The following is a 16,498-nucleotide window of genomic DNA, read 5'->3' as shown; positions in this document are numbered from 1 at the left end:
ATAAGATTTACAGTGAATAAGCAGTCGGCAATAGGTGTGTTTTAATTTTATACATTTATATCCTCCCAGCGGACTATTAATCAGGTAAAATTAGCGCTTTGGTCCCTTGTTTGTTTATATTGGACTGTGGTTGGGGTTGCGAACAAGGCCTCGTTGGCGCAGTAGGCAGCGCGTCAGTCTCATAATCTGAAGGTCGTGAGTTCGAGCCTCACACGGGGCATCGTTTTGAAAATGTCTCATTATACTGTTGGCCACCTTTTATATTCATAAATGTAAGTTTCTCAACACTCGACCTGTTTTTTGCGCCTTTAAGAAAGAATTACAACTCCACGTTACAACACTACCTCGAAAAACCAAAAAGCTGTGAAAACGATGATGCTGTGTTCCAAATTTTTATTATTTTCTCGCTGTTTTTTTACTTATTTAATTATTATTTCTCAATTATTTGTAAATGTTGTGGTTTATAAATAGATTTAGAAAATTAAATTTAAAAAAAAAAAAACGTTTTGAAGAAGTCAGCACTTCCGGGTCCAGTTTTGCTAAGCCAATCACCGGCCTGAGTCCATTTTTACAGTGGCCAATCGCAGCGCCGCGTCATCTTTCTAACGCGCGGAGTAATTGTTTTGTCCCGCCCCCTACGTAGGCAACCTTTGGGGTTTATAATCTGAAGGTCGTGAGTTCGAGTCTCAGAAGGTGCGACGTTTTCAAAAAGGAAGAGAGACAGTCGATGGCATTATTTTGTACCCTTCAGTAATCCACCCAATTATTTGCTAGTTAATACTCGTAGAAAAAAAAACTTAAACGCATTTACTTGAATTCATGCAGTGATGAAGGTGATGGTTCTAATAATGTAGAGCAGGGGTCAGCAACCTTTTTGAAAGCAAGAGCTACTTCTTGGCTACTGATTAATGCAAAGGGCTCCCAGTTTGATACACACTTCAATAAATTGCCAGAAATAGCCAATTTTCTCAATTTACCTTCAATAAATTATATATATATATATATATATAAATGTGTATTTCTGTCTGTCATTCCATGGTACATTTTTTTCCTTTTACGGAATGTTTTTTGTAAAGAATAAATGATGAACAAAACACTTAATTGAACGATTTAAGAGGAGAAAACACAAAAAAAATGAAAATACAATTTTGAAACAGTTTATCTTCGATTTCGACTCTTTAAAATTCAAAATTCGACTCTTTGAAAAAATTAAAAAAATAATTTATGGAACCTCATTAGTAATTTTTCCTGATGACGATTAATTTTAGAATTTTGATGACATGTTTTAAATAAGTTAAAATCCCATCTGCACTTTGTTAGAATATATAACAAATTGGACCAAGCTATATTTCTAACAAAAATAAACCATTATTTCTTCTAGATTTTCCAGAACAACATTTTTTTAAGAAATTCAAAAGACTTTGAAATGAGATTTAAATTTGCTTCTACAGATTTTCTAGATTTGCCAGAATAATCTTTTGAATTTTAATCATAATAAGTTTGAAGAAATATTTCACAAATATTCTTATTCGAAAAAACAGAAGCTAAAATGAAGAATTAAATTGAAATTAATTTATTATTCTTTACAATAAAAAAAAATAATTGAACATTGATTTGAATTGTCAGGAAAGAAGAGGAAGGAATTTAAAAGGTAAAAAGGTATATGTGTTTAGAAATCCTAAAATAATTTTTAAGGTTGTATTTTTTCTGTAAAATTGTATTTTTGAAAGTTATAAGAATATTTAAACAAGTGACGACCAAGTCTTTATAATATTTTCTTGGATTTTCTAATTCTATTTGAGTTTTGTCTCTCTTAGAATTAAAAATGTCGAGCAAAGCGAGACCAGCTTGCTAGTAAATAAACAACATTTAAAAAATAGAGGCAGCTCACTGGTAAGTGCTGCTATTTGAGCTATTTTTAGAACAGGCCAGCGGGCGACTCATCTGGTCCTTACGGGCGACCTGGTGCCCGCGGGCCCCGTGTTGGTGACCCCTGCTGTAGTAGAGCTTGCAAGTGTGTTGCCAGATGTGCAATGACATATCGTCTAAGAACCTTACATTTATTGAATTTGAAGCAAATTGTCAAACATAGCTGTTTTGCTCGGGAGCATCTGCTGCTTTAAACCCGCGTGTGTACTATAATATACATCTTTTAATGCACTGTCAACTAAAAAAACACTTAAATTACGGGAAAAAATCTTAAACTGGCCCAACAGCACCCCCGCGTGGCTGCTAAAACACACTACAGCACTGAATACACCAGGTTTGTGTTTGCTTAGTCATGTATTAGGGAATAAGCGGTAGAAATGGATGGATGGATGGATGTATTAAAGCAGGGTGTACAAAGTGCGGCCCGGGGGCCATTTGCGGCCCACAGCTCATTTTTTAACGGCCCCATGGCACATTGTAAAAATACTATTAAAAAAACAAAGCGGTAGAAAATGGATGGATGGAACATAAAAAGTGTTAGAAAAGAGCCAACAGGTGAAATTCAACAACAAAAGTTGCAATGTTGACTCTAATAACACAAAGCTGCCATGCAGGCTGTTTCTTTCTTTAAAATATAATAATAAATCTAAATCAATGACATTATGAATTATTGACCTATTCAAGGCTCCAATGTCACATTAAATATTCCACTTTGAGATATTATTTGGGGAAAATGTTGCATATTTTGTGTTTGCTATGTAAAAAAGTAAGCAGTTTTTTCTGTTTGTTTTAAAAAAGGGCCTAAAACAAACAAAAAACATAAACAACAATAAAATTTATAATCTCAAATGTATCTGGAGGTTATTGTGTTAAAAGTAAACAGTTACTAAAATGTATGAATGTATTTAACACTTCAATGAGTAGTCTTTTGGATCCCCAATAATTGTTGTGTAATTTGTTTTTAAGTGTCATTGCTAAAAAATAATAATAATAATAATAATAATAATAATGAATTAAAATCAATTTTGTTATGAGTTATTGACCTTTTTAATATAATCTCAAATATTCCACTTAAAACATTTTTGGGGTGAAAATATTACATATTTTGGGGGGGATTCCATTAAAAAAAGTGTTTTCTTTGACAAAAAGAGCATACAACTTAAATCTTTAATAAAGTTAAACCTTGAATAATAATAAAAATAATACTGAATAATGACACAGTTTTTATATATTTTTGACCGAAACCTTTTAGGGTGCAAGGAGGCCCTAATGTATATTTTTTGTACATATATTGTATTGGTTTTTTTAAATAAAAATGATGAAAAAGGCCCCCGCTTGCTTTGATTTTTCAGTGTGCGGCCCTCAGTGGAAAAAGTTTGGACACCCCTGCTGTAGAGCTTGCTAGTCGTGTTGCCAGATGTGCAATGACATTATCGTCTAAGAACCTTACATTTATTGAATTTAAAGCAAATTGTTAAACATAGCCGTTTTGCTCGGGACCATTTGCTGCTTTAAACTTTAATATTCATTTTGTAATAGAGTTTTACCAAAAAAAAAACAAACACTTAAATTAAGGGAAAAAAAATCTTACACTGGCACAACAGCACCCCCGCGTGGCTGCTAGAACGCACAACAGTGCAGAATACACCATGTTTGTGTTTGCTTGTTGTCACGTAATAAAGGGTTCAATTATCGTCAATTATTAGATTATTTTAATTAGGAATCGGAAAGAAGGCGTGATTATTAATCATGTGTTCTATGATTATCGTACATCTGGCAACGCTGCTGCCAAATACACGTGGTCATGTTTTAGGTTGGTACGTGGCAGCGGAAGATAAACAAGATTATATCACCTTTCAAATTAAAAGCCTCCGCGGATTTTTTGTCATAAACAAATAATACGCAATATTTTTTACTAAATAATAACCTAAAACACTAAGTTGTCGACATTCCTTTAGGATAGGCTTTCCGTGGAGTGTTTTGCCCGGCGAGTTGTTCCAAGTTCAATGCCGGCGGTCCCGGAAATGGACTTGGAACTTTTCAGCGAGCGGTTGATTCCAAACATTTTGTTTGCTTCCATTCATGAATCATCATGAATTATTTGGGCGACGCCTTTCCAGCAGACACCTGCCTGTTCGCCGACACATTCCCCGAAGACACAGTTTACAAGATAATGGGCCAAGAGCTGACGATCACGCAGCATTTTGGTGCCAACCTCGGCGTGGCGGCTCCGGTGTGGGAGGCGGTGAGTACTTCACTAAAACAATAACATCAATACATATTTATTCTTTAAAATCTTTTAAAAGTACCTTTAGTTAAATTACAATCGTATTTGCATTTTTTTTAATTAAAATAAATGGCTAATTCGCACAAATTCTGATCAAAGTGTCCACTAGTGCACTTTTTCTTCTCGAGTCCAGACCGGAGTGCACTGTGTCAAGTACACTCACTCGCTGTTTAATCTTTATAGTCTGTTGCCAAATATGTTGGATTTTCTTCATTTTTTTTATCGACTTAATATCGATATGCTCAAATGTAGATTCTTAAAGGCCTACTGAAATGAGATGTTCTTATTTAAACGGGGATAGCAGCTCCATTCTATGTGTCATACTTCATCATTTCGCCATATTACCATATTTTTGCTGAAAGGATTTAGTAGAGAACATCCACGATAAAGTCCGCAACTTTTGGTCGCTAATAAAAAAGCCTTGCCTGTACCGGAAGTAGCAGACAATGTGGGCGTGACATCACGGGTTGTGGAGCTCCTCACATCCCCACATTGTTTACAATCATGGCCACCAGCAGCCAGAGCGATTCGGACCAAGAAAGTAACGATTTATCCATTAATTTGAGCGAGGATGAAAGATGTGTGGATAAGGAAAGTCAGAGTGAAGAACTAGGAAAAAAAAAGGGTAAAAAAAGACGACGGCAGATGTTATTAAACACATTTATTAGGATGATTCCGGAAAATCCCTTATCTGCTTATTGTGTTAATAGGGTTTTAGTGTGATTATAAAGTCATATCTGAAAGTCGGAGGGCTGCGGTGACTGCCAGTGTCTCTGATAGAAGCCATGGAGGAGCCAAGAAAGTCACAGCTGCCTTTTTGACAGCTGCTGCAGGACGCAAACTCCGCTCAAGTCTCCGGTAAGAGCTTACTTAATATCACAATTTTCTCATCCAAAAACTTGCCGGTGGACATCCATCCATCCATCCATTTTCTACCGCTTATTCCCTTTTGGGGTCGCGGGGGGCGCTGGCGCCTATCTCAGCTACAATCGGGCGGAAGGCGGGGTACACCCTGGACAAGTTGCCACCTCATCGCAGGGCCAACACAGATAGACAGACAACATTCACACACTAGGGACTATTTAGTGTTGCCAATCAACCTATCCCCAGGTGCATGTCTTTGGAGGTGGGAAGAAGCCGGAGTACCCGGAGGGAACCCACGCATTCACGGGGAGAACATGCAAACTCCACACAGAAAGATCCCGAGCCTGGATTTGAACCCAGGACGGCAGGACCTTCGTATTGTGAGGCAGACGCACTAACCCCTCTGCCACCGTGAAGCCCGCCGGTGGACATGTGGTAGAGAAACATGTTCGCTTGACAGCTCTGTTCCATATTAAAGCTTCACAACAAACAAAGAAACACCGGCTGTGTTTTGGTTACTAAAGGCAGCTGCAATCCACCGCTTTCCACCAACGGCATTCTTCTTTGACGTCTCCATTATTAATTGAACAAATTGCTAAAGATTCAGCAACACAGATGTCCAGAATACTGTGTAATTATGCGATTAAAACAGACGACTTTTAGCCGTGAGTGGCGCTGGAATAAAATGTCCGCTCCGACCAATAACGTCACAAACACGCGTCAAAATAAGCGTCATCATTCTGCGACGTTTTCAACAGGATACTTCGCCGGAAATTCAAAATTGCAATTTAGTAAACTAAAGCGGCCGTATTGTCATGTGTTGCAATGTTAATATTTCATCATTGATATATAAACTATCAGACTGCGTGGTCGCTAGTAGTGGCTTTCAGTAGGTCTTTAAAAGTAAATATTCATACTTTAATTCAGGAGTTTCCAAACTTTTTCCACCATGGGCCACATATTGAGACGTCAAAGTATGCAGGGGCCATATTGATATTTTGTATTTAAATAAATACAACTAATCATGTCAGCTTTGTATTATTATTATTATTATTATTCGAATTTGCATATGTGGATCGCTTTTTTTGCTTTTGTGTCGATGAGACATTCCTACCACAAACCGGACGCACAAATAAATGTGACCTACACACTCCCCTGAACAACCAGCAGAGGGCACTGCAGCCAGAGCGGTCTGGGTCACAGAGCATTATATGCAAAATTCCTGGAGTTTTTTTGCACAAAAACAATCCACCATGAATTTATGAACATGGACCCCGACTTAAACAAGTTGAAAAACTTATTCAGGTGTTACCATTTAGTGGTCATCCATCCATCCATTTTCTACCACTTGTCCCTTTTGGGGTTGCTGGGGGTGCTGGAGCCTATCTCAGCTGCATTCGAATAACATTTATAGATATAAAAATTGTGATATACATAGAAATAATTTGTACAAATAAACATATTTGTAAATATAATTTTTTAGATTTTAATATAAATATGGGTGATTTTGTATTTGTATTGAATTTGCATATATAGATCGCTTTTTTTGCTTTTGTGTCTGAGACATTCCTACCAAAAACCGGACGCACAAATAAATGTGACCTACACACTCCCCTGAACAACCAGCAGAGGGCACTGCAGCCAGAGCGGTCTGGGTCACGGAGCATTACATGCAAAATTCCTGGAGTTTTTTTGCACAAAAACATCACCACTACAGAGAAAATACCCAGAAACCCTTGCAGCACTAACTCTTCCAGGATGCTACAATATACCATGAATTAATTAACGTGGACCCCGACTTAAACAAGTTGAAAAACTTATTGGGGTGTTACCATTTAGTGGTCAATTGTACGGAATATGTACTGTACTGTGCAATCTACTAATAAATGTTTCAATCAATCAATCAAAGTTAGAACATTTCAGCTTTTTTTCTTACATTTCTACTGTTAATATTAATAAACATTAAAACATAAATTAAAAGATAAATACTTGTATAGCGCTTTTCTCCCTTTAAGGTGACACTACTTCCACATTCACCCATTCATCCACACACTGAGGGCGGGCGCTGCCATGCAAGGCCCTAACCAGGACTCATCAGGAGCAAGGGTGAAGTGTCTTGCTCAAGGACACACAGCGGACGTGACGAGGTTGGTAGAAGCTGGGGATTGAGCCGGGAACCCTCAGGTTGCCGTCCCCGGTAATTAATAGTCAGCCCTGACACAGGTCACTGATAAGAGATCATTATCTACATCAGGACAATAAAACAAGCAGCTAGCACGGTCTTTCAGATGAACTGGATAAATTAGCATTACCTAACACAACGCTAATGTTAGCTAGCTCAGGCCCATCGTGCGTTCTCTGTAACAACATTTTTTTTTTATCGATTAAAACATTTATTAGTAGATTTCACAGTACAGTACATATTCCATACAATTGACCACTAAATGGTAACACCCCAATATTGTAGCGTCCCAGAAGAGTTAGTGCTGCAAGGGGTTCTGGGTATTTGCTCTGTTATGTTGATGTTTTTGTGCAGAGAACTCCGGGGCATTTTGCATATACTGGATATATTGCTCCGTGCCCCAGACCGCTCTGGCTGCAGTGCCCTCTGCTGGTCATTCAGGGGAGTGTGTAGGTCACATTTATTTGGGCGTCCGGTTTGTGGTAGAAATGTCTCAGACACAAAAGTAAAAAAAAGCGATCTGTATATGCAAATTCAATACAAATACAAAATCACCCATATTTATATTAAAATCTAAAAAAATATATTTACAAATATGTTTATTTGTATAAATTATTTCTATGTATATCACAATTTTTATATCTATAAATTTTATTCGAATGCAGCTGAGATAGGCTCCAGCAGCCCCCGCAACCCCAAAAGGGACAAGTGGTAGGAAATGGATGGATGGATGACCACTTAATGGTAACACCCGAATAAGTTTTTCAACTTGTTTAAGTCGGGGTCCATGTTTATCAATTCATGGTGGATTGTTTTTGTGCAGAGAACTCCAGGAATTTTGCATATAATGCCCTGTGACCCAGACCGCTCTGGCTGCAGTGCCCTCTGCTGGTCATTCAGGGGAGTGTGTAGGTCACATTTATTTGTGCGTCCGGTTTGTGGTAGGAATGTCTCAGACACAAAAGCAGAAAAAGCGATCCACGTATGCAAATTCAATACAAAATCAAGCATATTTATATTCAAATCTAAAAGTAAATATGTAGAAATATGTTTATTTATACAGATTCTTTATTTATATGTATATCACAATTTTTTATATTTATAAATTTTATTCGAATGCAGCGGAGATAGGCTCCAGCATCCCCCGCAACCCCAAAAGGGACAAGCGGTAGAAAATGGATGGATGGATGACCACTAAATGGTAACACCTGAATAAGTTTTTCAACTTGTTTAAGTCGGGGTCCATGTTTATCAATTCATGGTGGATTGTTTTTGTGCAGAGAACTCCAGGAATTTTGCATATAATGCTCCGTGCCCCAGACCGCTCTGGCTGCAGTGCCCTCTGCTGGTTGTTCAGGGGAGTGTGTAGGTCACATTTATTCATGCGTCCGGTTTGTGGTAGGAATGTCTCATCGACACAAAAGCAGAAAAAGCGATCTATATATGCAAATTCAATACAAAAGCAAGCATATTTATATTCAAATCTAAAAATATATATATTTACAAATACACGTTTATCTCTACACATTCTTGATTTGTTTGTACGTCACATTTTTATATTTATACATTTTATTTGAATGTAGCTGAGATAGGCTCCAGCACCCCCTGCAACCCCAAAAAGGGACAAGCGGTGGGAAATGGATGGATTTGTATAGATTTTCAAATCTCAAAAATATACTTAAATACACATTTATTTATACAAATTATTTAGATATTTCTAGATCCTATTCTGGGATGACAGGGGATGCAAAACAATAACTTTTTCATAACATGATCACTACTGCCTAGTTTCTCTTGTCATATTCTTATTTAACTGTTATATTTTTATTCTCATTGTTGCTTTTTATGTTTATTCTTATTGTCATATTTTCCAATTTGGTTTCCACTTATACTCCCATTATTTACTTTTTAAAATTCGATCTGAACTATGAACACCGCTGCTGGAATTTTACATTTTCCTGAGGGAACTCTCTTAAAAGTAATCAATAAAGTATTATCTATGCCAGGGGTCGGGAACCTTTTTGTCTGAGAGAGCCAAGAAGCCAAATATTTTAAAATGTATTTCCCTAAGAGCCATATAATATTTTTTTTAACACTGAATACAACTAAATATGTGCATTTTTAAGTAAGACCATCATTTCCAGAGTTTAATAGGTCTCTTATTCTTTGTATTAGCATTGTTATTCTGAAGTTAACTGTGGAGGGGGCGTGGCCTGCGGGCCTGCAGCAAAGCGGGATGTTGCCAGGACCGGCCTCGAAATCAGCGACAGGTGCGTAGAAGGCCCACCTGGGCCTTTTTATCTAAACACCTGTCGCTCTGTTATAAGCAGCAGCCAGGAGGAAAGACGGCGTTGGGGCTGGAGCCAGAGCGTGAGTGAGTACAGAGAGAAAAAGACAATTGCTAGAAAGCAACTGAGAGACTAATTGGAAAAAAAAACAATATTTTAACCCTAAAACAGGCTCTCATGTCGGTGCTTGGGGGTCTGAAGAACCCCCAGGAGGGCAAGTCCCACACTAAACAATAATAAATAAATAACTTCTTACCATTAATGCAACTTCTTGAACATAAAAATTCATGAGAATGTTTTATATTTTGAAAGTTATGTTTAACACTGTGATTACAAGTGGAATTATTCATTATTTATCCTGTTAAGCAATGTCAGCTCAGATTTATCTGAGAGCCAGATGCAGTCATCAAAAGAGCCACACCTGGCTCGAGAGCCATAGGTTCCCTACCCCTGTTCTATGCGATGAGGTGGCGACTTGTCCAGGGTGTTCACCGCCTTCTGCCTGAATGCAGCTGAGATAGGCTCCAGCGAGCTCAAAAGGGACAAGCAGTAGAAAATGGATGGATATCTATTTGTATACTTGTTCTGTATATTGTACAGTATTATGTATTCCTATGGTGTTTTTTATAGTACAGGATTGCTTACTATTTTTATTGGATAGTAGTCTGTTTATTTAAATTCTTAGTTTTTTATCTGTGTTACTTCTTGTGTAATTTATTTTTATCCCATATTTGTTTCCACTACCACACCTTAAGTTGGAGTCCTTAATCATGTTATATGAAAACATTATGACAATAAAGTCCATTCTATACTATATTTATTTTATATGCATGCGTGCTAATATCTTGATGTGAGACAATTCCACGTCCACATGAAGACGCCACTTTTGGTGGCTGAAGGTAACAAATATTTTTATTAATAGATTAAAAAAAAAAAAAAAAAAGGTGTTGCGACTTTTATTTTGTAGTAGTAGCGACTTCCGCCCGGTCAACTTTCTGCTTTTACTTTTATCGAAGTGCGAATGTAAGTGACGTCGAGGATATTTTTATTTATTTATTTTAAACAATGTACATAAGGACAAATATTCTCACTGAGGCACTTTCAACAACTTTTATTCATATATTACGTGCGTAACTTGCAAAAATGGAACTCTGTATTTTTTCTCACAGCGAACTCGACGATGAGCTCGACAACAAAAAACTACATTTTTTTAGGAACTACTCATCTTAACATAACTTATTGTGGCACAAAGTTCAATCATCAGGTTCCTAATAATTTCTGAAGGAAAATATATAATATATAAAACAACGAAGGGCTACAAAGCGATAGCATAGACTAGCATGTAGTTGGCTATCACTATTTAACAGTATTAATATCATGAAAAAAAAGTGCAACTTACCCCTAAAAGTGGATCTTCTTGCTTCTTGGCTGCCGGCGGTGTGGATTATTTGTATTATTTGTATTATTTGTATTATTTGTATTATTTGTCATGATGGCGACTGTCCACTTTTCATCATTTTCACCTTCGGAACGATGCCTTCATCCATCCAGCAGATGTCGTGATGAGCAAGACGGATTGCACCTGATTGAGTGATTGATAGATTGATTGAGACTTGTATTAGTAGATTGCACAGTTCAGTACATATTCCGTACAAATGACCGCTAAATAAGTTGTTCAACTTCTTTAAGTCGGGGTCCACGTTAATCAATTCATGGATGATATTCTTGACAAATGTGTTTTGTTTTCAAGATGTGCTATTTTGGATTTACAGTGTATGAAAACCAAAAATAATTGAAGAGGAATTTTAGCTTTGCAACTTCGTTATACTATTGGCCAAGTTTTATATACATAAATGTAAGTTTTTTGTCTTTAAAAAAAATTATTAGAAGTCTACATTAAAACACTCTCTGCCTCTAACAGCCAAAAAGCTGTGAAATTGTGTTATTTACTGAAATTGTATGAGCCTATGGATTTGCACTTTGTTTATATATATATATATATATATACATATATATATATACATATATATATCATATTCTATTTTAGTTACTTTGAATGTACAACCCCCTGGCGCTGTTTTATACTGTTTTTGTACTTGTTTTGGTTATTGTTTCTCGTCTGTCTGTAAATGTTGACATTTATAAATAAAGGTTTGATAAAAAAAACAACAACATTAAAGAACTGGTGGCGACCGAACCTGCTCTAATGTCTACATTTTATTATTTTATTAGCTAAGTACACTGTATATGCAAACCCAGGACATTCGGCTACACACATACATATATATATATATATATATATGTATGTATATATATATATATATATATATATATATATATATATATATATATATATATATACATATATAAAATAAAAATAAAATCAACATTACTGGTCATAACGATACATTATATTATATAATTATAGATGCATGTATTTCCGGGTACAATTATTTTCAACATAATTACAAACGTGATTATTCTCTTTTTGTCCTGGTTACGGCCCCAATAATAAACCGGTCTTTTCATTGTTTGTTGCGTACGCATTTCAAGCTTGAAAAAGAATAGTCAGCGGCGACATGTTTGTGCCAGGTATTCCTAATACTGTCAGGTTCAAACACTGATGACATCTATTAAACAAGACAAGAAGCAAGGAATTAAACGGAGACAGAATGAAATTTGGCTCAATGAGGAGAAACGCGTAGACACTGTACACTTGTACAGTGTTCCACGCTCTGACGAAAGATTGTACGCCTCCTCTTTTATTTGGACTTTCCCTGATGACATGGCAACAGCTGTTTCTAAGGCAAGGGGGTCGTAAACAGCCACTGTCTTTGGTTACAAAACATTTCAAAGAAAAGGTCGTAAAACAGTTTAAAGAAAAGGTCCCTGGAGGGGAATCAGGCCCTGCTTCCTCTCCGCTTTGTAGTTCTCGGGTCAAGACAAAATCTTTCTGTGGATTACAATACATGAAAGAAACAGAACACCTTTATGTGTGTTGCTTCCCATCCTACACAGTGGATTTTTACAAGCCTTTTTAGTTGGTAGGATCAAAGACAGCTTTAGTTCTCTCGCCGGGAATACATGGCAACAAAAAGTTTTGCGATAACTTAGAAACAATAATTCTGTCAATTACTTGTTTATGTTTGTGCACACAGGCGCTACATCTGTGTCACTACTTCGAGGAGCATCGTATGGAGTGGCGTGGGAAACGTGTCATCGAGCTGGGAGCGGGGACCGGTGTGGTTGGAATTGTGGCTGCTCGTCTAGGTATGCTGGTCCTCGGTACTTTCCGGGCTATCGAACACACCGGGATTCATGCCACACCCACCATATTTTAGAGGATATTTTTTTCCAAAAATTAACCGCATTATAAGCCGCAGATCAATACCAAAACAAAATATTTTGTAAATAAACATTTACAAAATATTTAATTGTTTCCAAACGGTGTTTGTAACAAGGCAGTAAAACGGCTGATCCAACAAAAGAGAAGTCATCGTCATGGACCCGCTAGCTGCGCAAGCTAGCTCTCCAACCAGCTAAACAGACTCAATACTTGTAAATCGTCCAGAAAAGATAGCCCATAGTGGCGTATTTTCCGGACTATAGAGTGCACCGATATTTAAGCCACATCCACTAAATAAAAAATAAAAAAAATGTTTTTTGATATATTAGCTGCACCAGACTATAAGTCGCAGATATATATGTTGTGAAATTAGTTGTTTTACGCGGAAATATTTTGTAAATGTTTATTTACCTACCTTAATTGTTTCTAAACGGTGTCGGTGACAAGGCAGTAAAACGGCTGATCCAACAAAACAGAAGTCATTTTCATGGACTCTCGCTGCCCAAGCTTGCTCTACAATCCGCAGTGAGCGAGCTCGGCCAAAAGATGGCGCCATAGTCCACATAATACCACACCTTTTCAGCGTCTCTGCAGATGTTGCATGAAAAGTATTTGGTGAATAGAAAACTTAATGGTCGTTGGCGAAGAAAAATCCCGAAATTATCTCATACAGTCTTTGGTATGACTTGGCTGGGGTTTGAACTCACGACCTACCGATCTCATGTCGTCTTTGGTATGACTCGGCTGGGGTTCGAACTCACGACCTACCGATCTCATGTCGTCTTTGGTATGACTCGGCTGGGGTTCGAACTCACGACCTACCGATCTCATATAGTCTTTGGTATGGCTCGGCCGGGGTTCGAACTCTAGACCTACCGATCTCATCTAGTCTTTGGTATGACTCGGCCGGGGTTCGAACTCACAACCTACCGATCTCATCTAGTCTTTGGGTTCGAACTCACGACCTACCGATCTCATCTAGTCTTTGGTATGACTCGGCCGGGGTTTGAACTCACGACCTAATGATCTCAGGGCGGACACTCTAACCACCAAGCCGCTGTCGGTTCACCTTTGTTCCATCAATGGCGGTCACTTCTGCAGGTAGATGATAGATTATCATCACACTTCAACATCTCTAACAAGCAAGTGGACATGTGTTGAATAATTGCCTTCAAGTGGATGAAAAAAGGTGAAACAAAAACATTTTGTTTGAAATAAGCAGTAAGTGAGGATGATGTGTTGCCAAATGTTGATGTACTACATTACCCAGAAGGCTTAGCACTGCAGATTTAAAGGTGTGACGTGTTCCAGGTGCAGACGTGACGCTCACAGACCTGCCAACCACCGTGCCGCAGCTGCAAGACAACATCTGGGCCAACATGCCGTCCAGCGGGTGGCCTTCCTCCCCGCCCGCCGCCCTCCCCCTGCGCTGGGGCCGGGACCAGCGGAAGTTCCCCTCGGACTGGGACTTGGTGCTGGGCGCGGACATCGTCTACCTGCCCGAGACGTACCCGCTGCTGATGGACACCTTGGTGCACCTGTGCAAGAACAAGGCGCAGCTTTACCTGGCGTCCAAGATGCGAAGCGAGCACGAGACGCCGCGCTTCTTTGAGGAAGTTCTCCCGGGGAGGTTCCAGGTGCAGCTGGCGCACCGCGACCACCACCACAACATCAACATCTACAGAGCAGCTCTGGACAAGGAGCACTAGACCGAGGAGTCACTTCCTGGTTTTAGACTTCAGGAACCTTTTTGTATCAATTGGAACATTACCTTTCTGCCAGGTGTCTTCACACCAACCGTGTGGGGAACTGCACTCTCTCTCACTTTTTGGATTCCTAAACAGTGACTGTGTGGCTTCACTCCGGGTACTCAGACCTCCTCCCACTTCCAAAGACATGCACCTGGGGATAGGCCCCTCCCACTTCCAAAGACATGCACCTGGGGATAGGCCCCTCCCACTTCCAAAGGCATGCACCTGGGGATAGGCCCCTCCCACCTCCAAAGACATGCACCTGGGGATAGGTTGATTGGCAACACTAAATTGGCCCTAGTGTGTGAATGTGAGTGTGAATGTTGTCTATCTGTGTTGGCCCTGCGATGAGGTGGCGACTTGTCCAGGGTGTACCCCGCCTTCCGCCCGATTGTAGCTGAGATAAGCGCCAGCGACCCCAAAAGGGAATAAGCGGTAGAAAATGGATATATATATACATACATATATATATATATATATATATATATATATATATATATATATATATATATATATATATATATATATATATATATACACATATATATATATATATATATATATATATACACATATATATATATATATATATATATATATATATATATACACACACATACATACACATATATATATACACACATATATATATATATATATATATATATATACACACACATACATACACATATATATATACACACATATATATACATATACATATATATGTATGTGTGTGTATATATATCAATCAATCAATCAATCAATGTTTACTTATATAGCCCTAAATCACTAGTGTCTCAAAGGGCTGCACAAACCACCACGACATCCTCGGTAGGCCCACATAAGGGCAAGGAAAACTCACACCCAGTGGGACATTGGTGACAATAATGACCCAGTGGGACATCGGTGACAATGATGACTATGAGAACCTTAGAGAGGAGGAAAGCAATGGATGTCGAGCAGGTCTAACATGATACTGTGAAAGTTCAATCCACAATGGATACAACACAGCCGCGAGAGTCCAGTCCAAAGAGGATCCAAGACACAGCAGCGAGAGTCCCGTTCACAGCGGAGCCAGCAGGAAACCATCCCAAGGGTAGCGGACCAGCAGCGCAGAGATGTCCCCAGCCGATACACAGAGGGACATAGAAGAAAAAGAAAAGAAACGGCAGATCAACTGGTCTAAAAAGGGAGTCTATTTAAAGGCTAGAGTATACAAATGAGTTTTAAGGTGAGACTTAAATGCTTCTACTGAGGTGGCATCTCGAACTGTTACCGGGAGGGCATTCCAGAGTACTGGAGCCCGAACGGAAAATGCTCTATAGCCCGCAGACTTTTTTTGGGCTTTGGGAATCACTAATAAGTCGGAGTCCTTTGAACGCAGATTTCTTGCCGGGACATATGGTACAATACAATCTGCAAGATAAGATGGAGCTAGACCGTGTAGTATTTTATACGTAAGTAGTAAAACCTTAAAGTCACATCTTAAGTGCACAGGAAGCCAGTGCAGGTGAGCCAGTATAGGTATATATGTATGTATATATGTATATAAAGGTATATACAGTATAGGTATATATGTATGTATATATGTATATAAAGGTATATACAGTACAGGCGTAATGTGATCAAACTTTCTTGTTCTTGTCAAAAGTCTAGCAGCCGCATTTTGTACCAACTGTAATCTTTTAATGCTAGACATGGGGAGACCCGAAAATAATACGTTACAGTAGTCGAGGCGAGACGTAAAAAACGCATGGATAATGATCTCAGCGTCTTTAGTGGACAGAATGGAGCGAATTTTAGCGATGTTACGGAGATGAAAGAAGGCCGTTTTAGTAACGCTTTTAA

The 16,498-nt window shown here is 38.4% G+C and overlaps 1 protein-coding gene and 1 non-coding gene across 2 annotated transcripts; both read left to right on the top strand.

Annotated features, from left to right (window-relative positions):
• The first annotated feature begins 147 nt into the window (after window positions 1–147).
• trnam-cau (transfer RNA methionine (anticodon CAU)) lies at window positions 148–220 on the top strand. The gene has a single exon. It is a non-coding gene; the product is annotated as a tRNA-Met (tRNA).
• A 3,730-nt stretch (window positions 221–3,950) lies between these two features.
• LOC133535568 (EEF1A lysine methyltransferase 3-like) lies at window positions 3,951–15,103 on the top strand. The gene is made up of 3 exons (XM_061875500.1): window positions 3,951–4,174; window positions 12,709–12,820; window positions 14,208–15,103. Exons 1-3 carry the CDS (start codon window positions 4,022–4,024, stop codon window positions 14,603–14,605), a joined length of 663 nt encoding a protein of 220 aa, XP_061731484.1. The 5' UTR covers window positions 3,951–4,021; the 3' UTR covers window positions 14,606–15,103.
• Window positions 15,104–16,498: the final 1,395 nt, after the last annotated feature.

The sequence above is a fragment of the Nerophis ophidion genome, linkage group LG16, assembly GCF_033978795.1.
Source record: "Nerophis ophidion isolate RoL-2023_Sa linkage group LG16, RoL_Noph_v1.0, whole genome shotgun sequence".
NCBI lineage: Eukaryota > Metazoa > Chordata > Actinopteri > Syngnathiformes > Syngnathidae > Nerophis > Nerophis ophidion.
Note: the sequence above shows the minus strand (reverse complement) of the source record. Positions and strands in the feature narration are given on the sequence as shown.

Coding starts and splice junctions, on each gene's coding strand:
- LOC133535568 (XM_061875500.1), top strand. CDS start 4,022: ATGAATTATTTGGGCGACGCCTTTCCAGCAGACACCTGCCTGTTCGCC. Junction 4,175..12,708: donor CGGCTCCGGTGTGGGAGGCG/GTGAGTACTTCA, acceptor TTGTGCACACAG/GCGCTACATCTGTGTCACTA. Junction 12,821..14,207: donor AATTGTGGCTGCTCGTCTAG/GTATGCTGGTCC, acceptor GACGTGTTCCAG/GTGCAGACGTGACGCTCACA.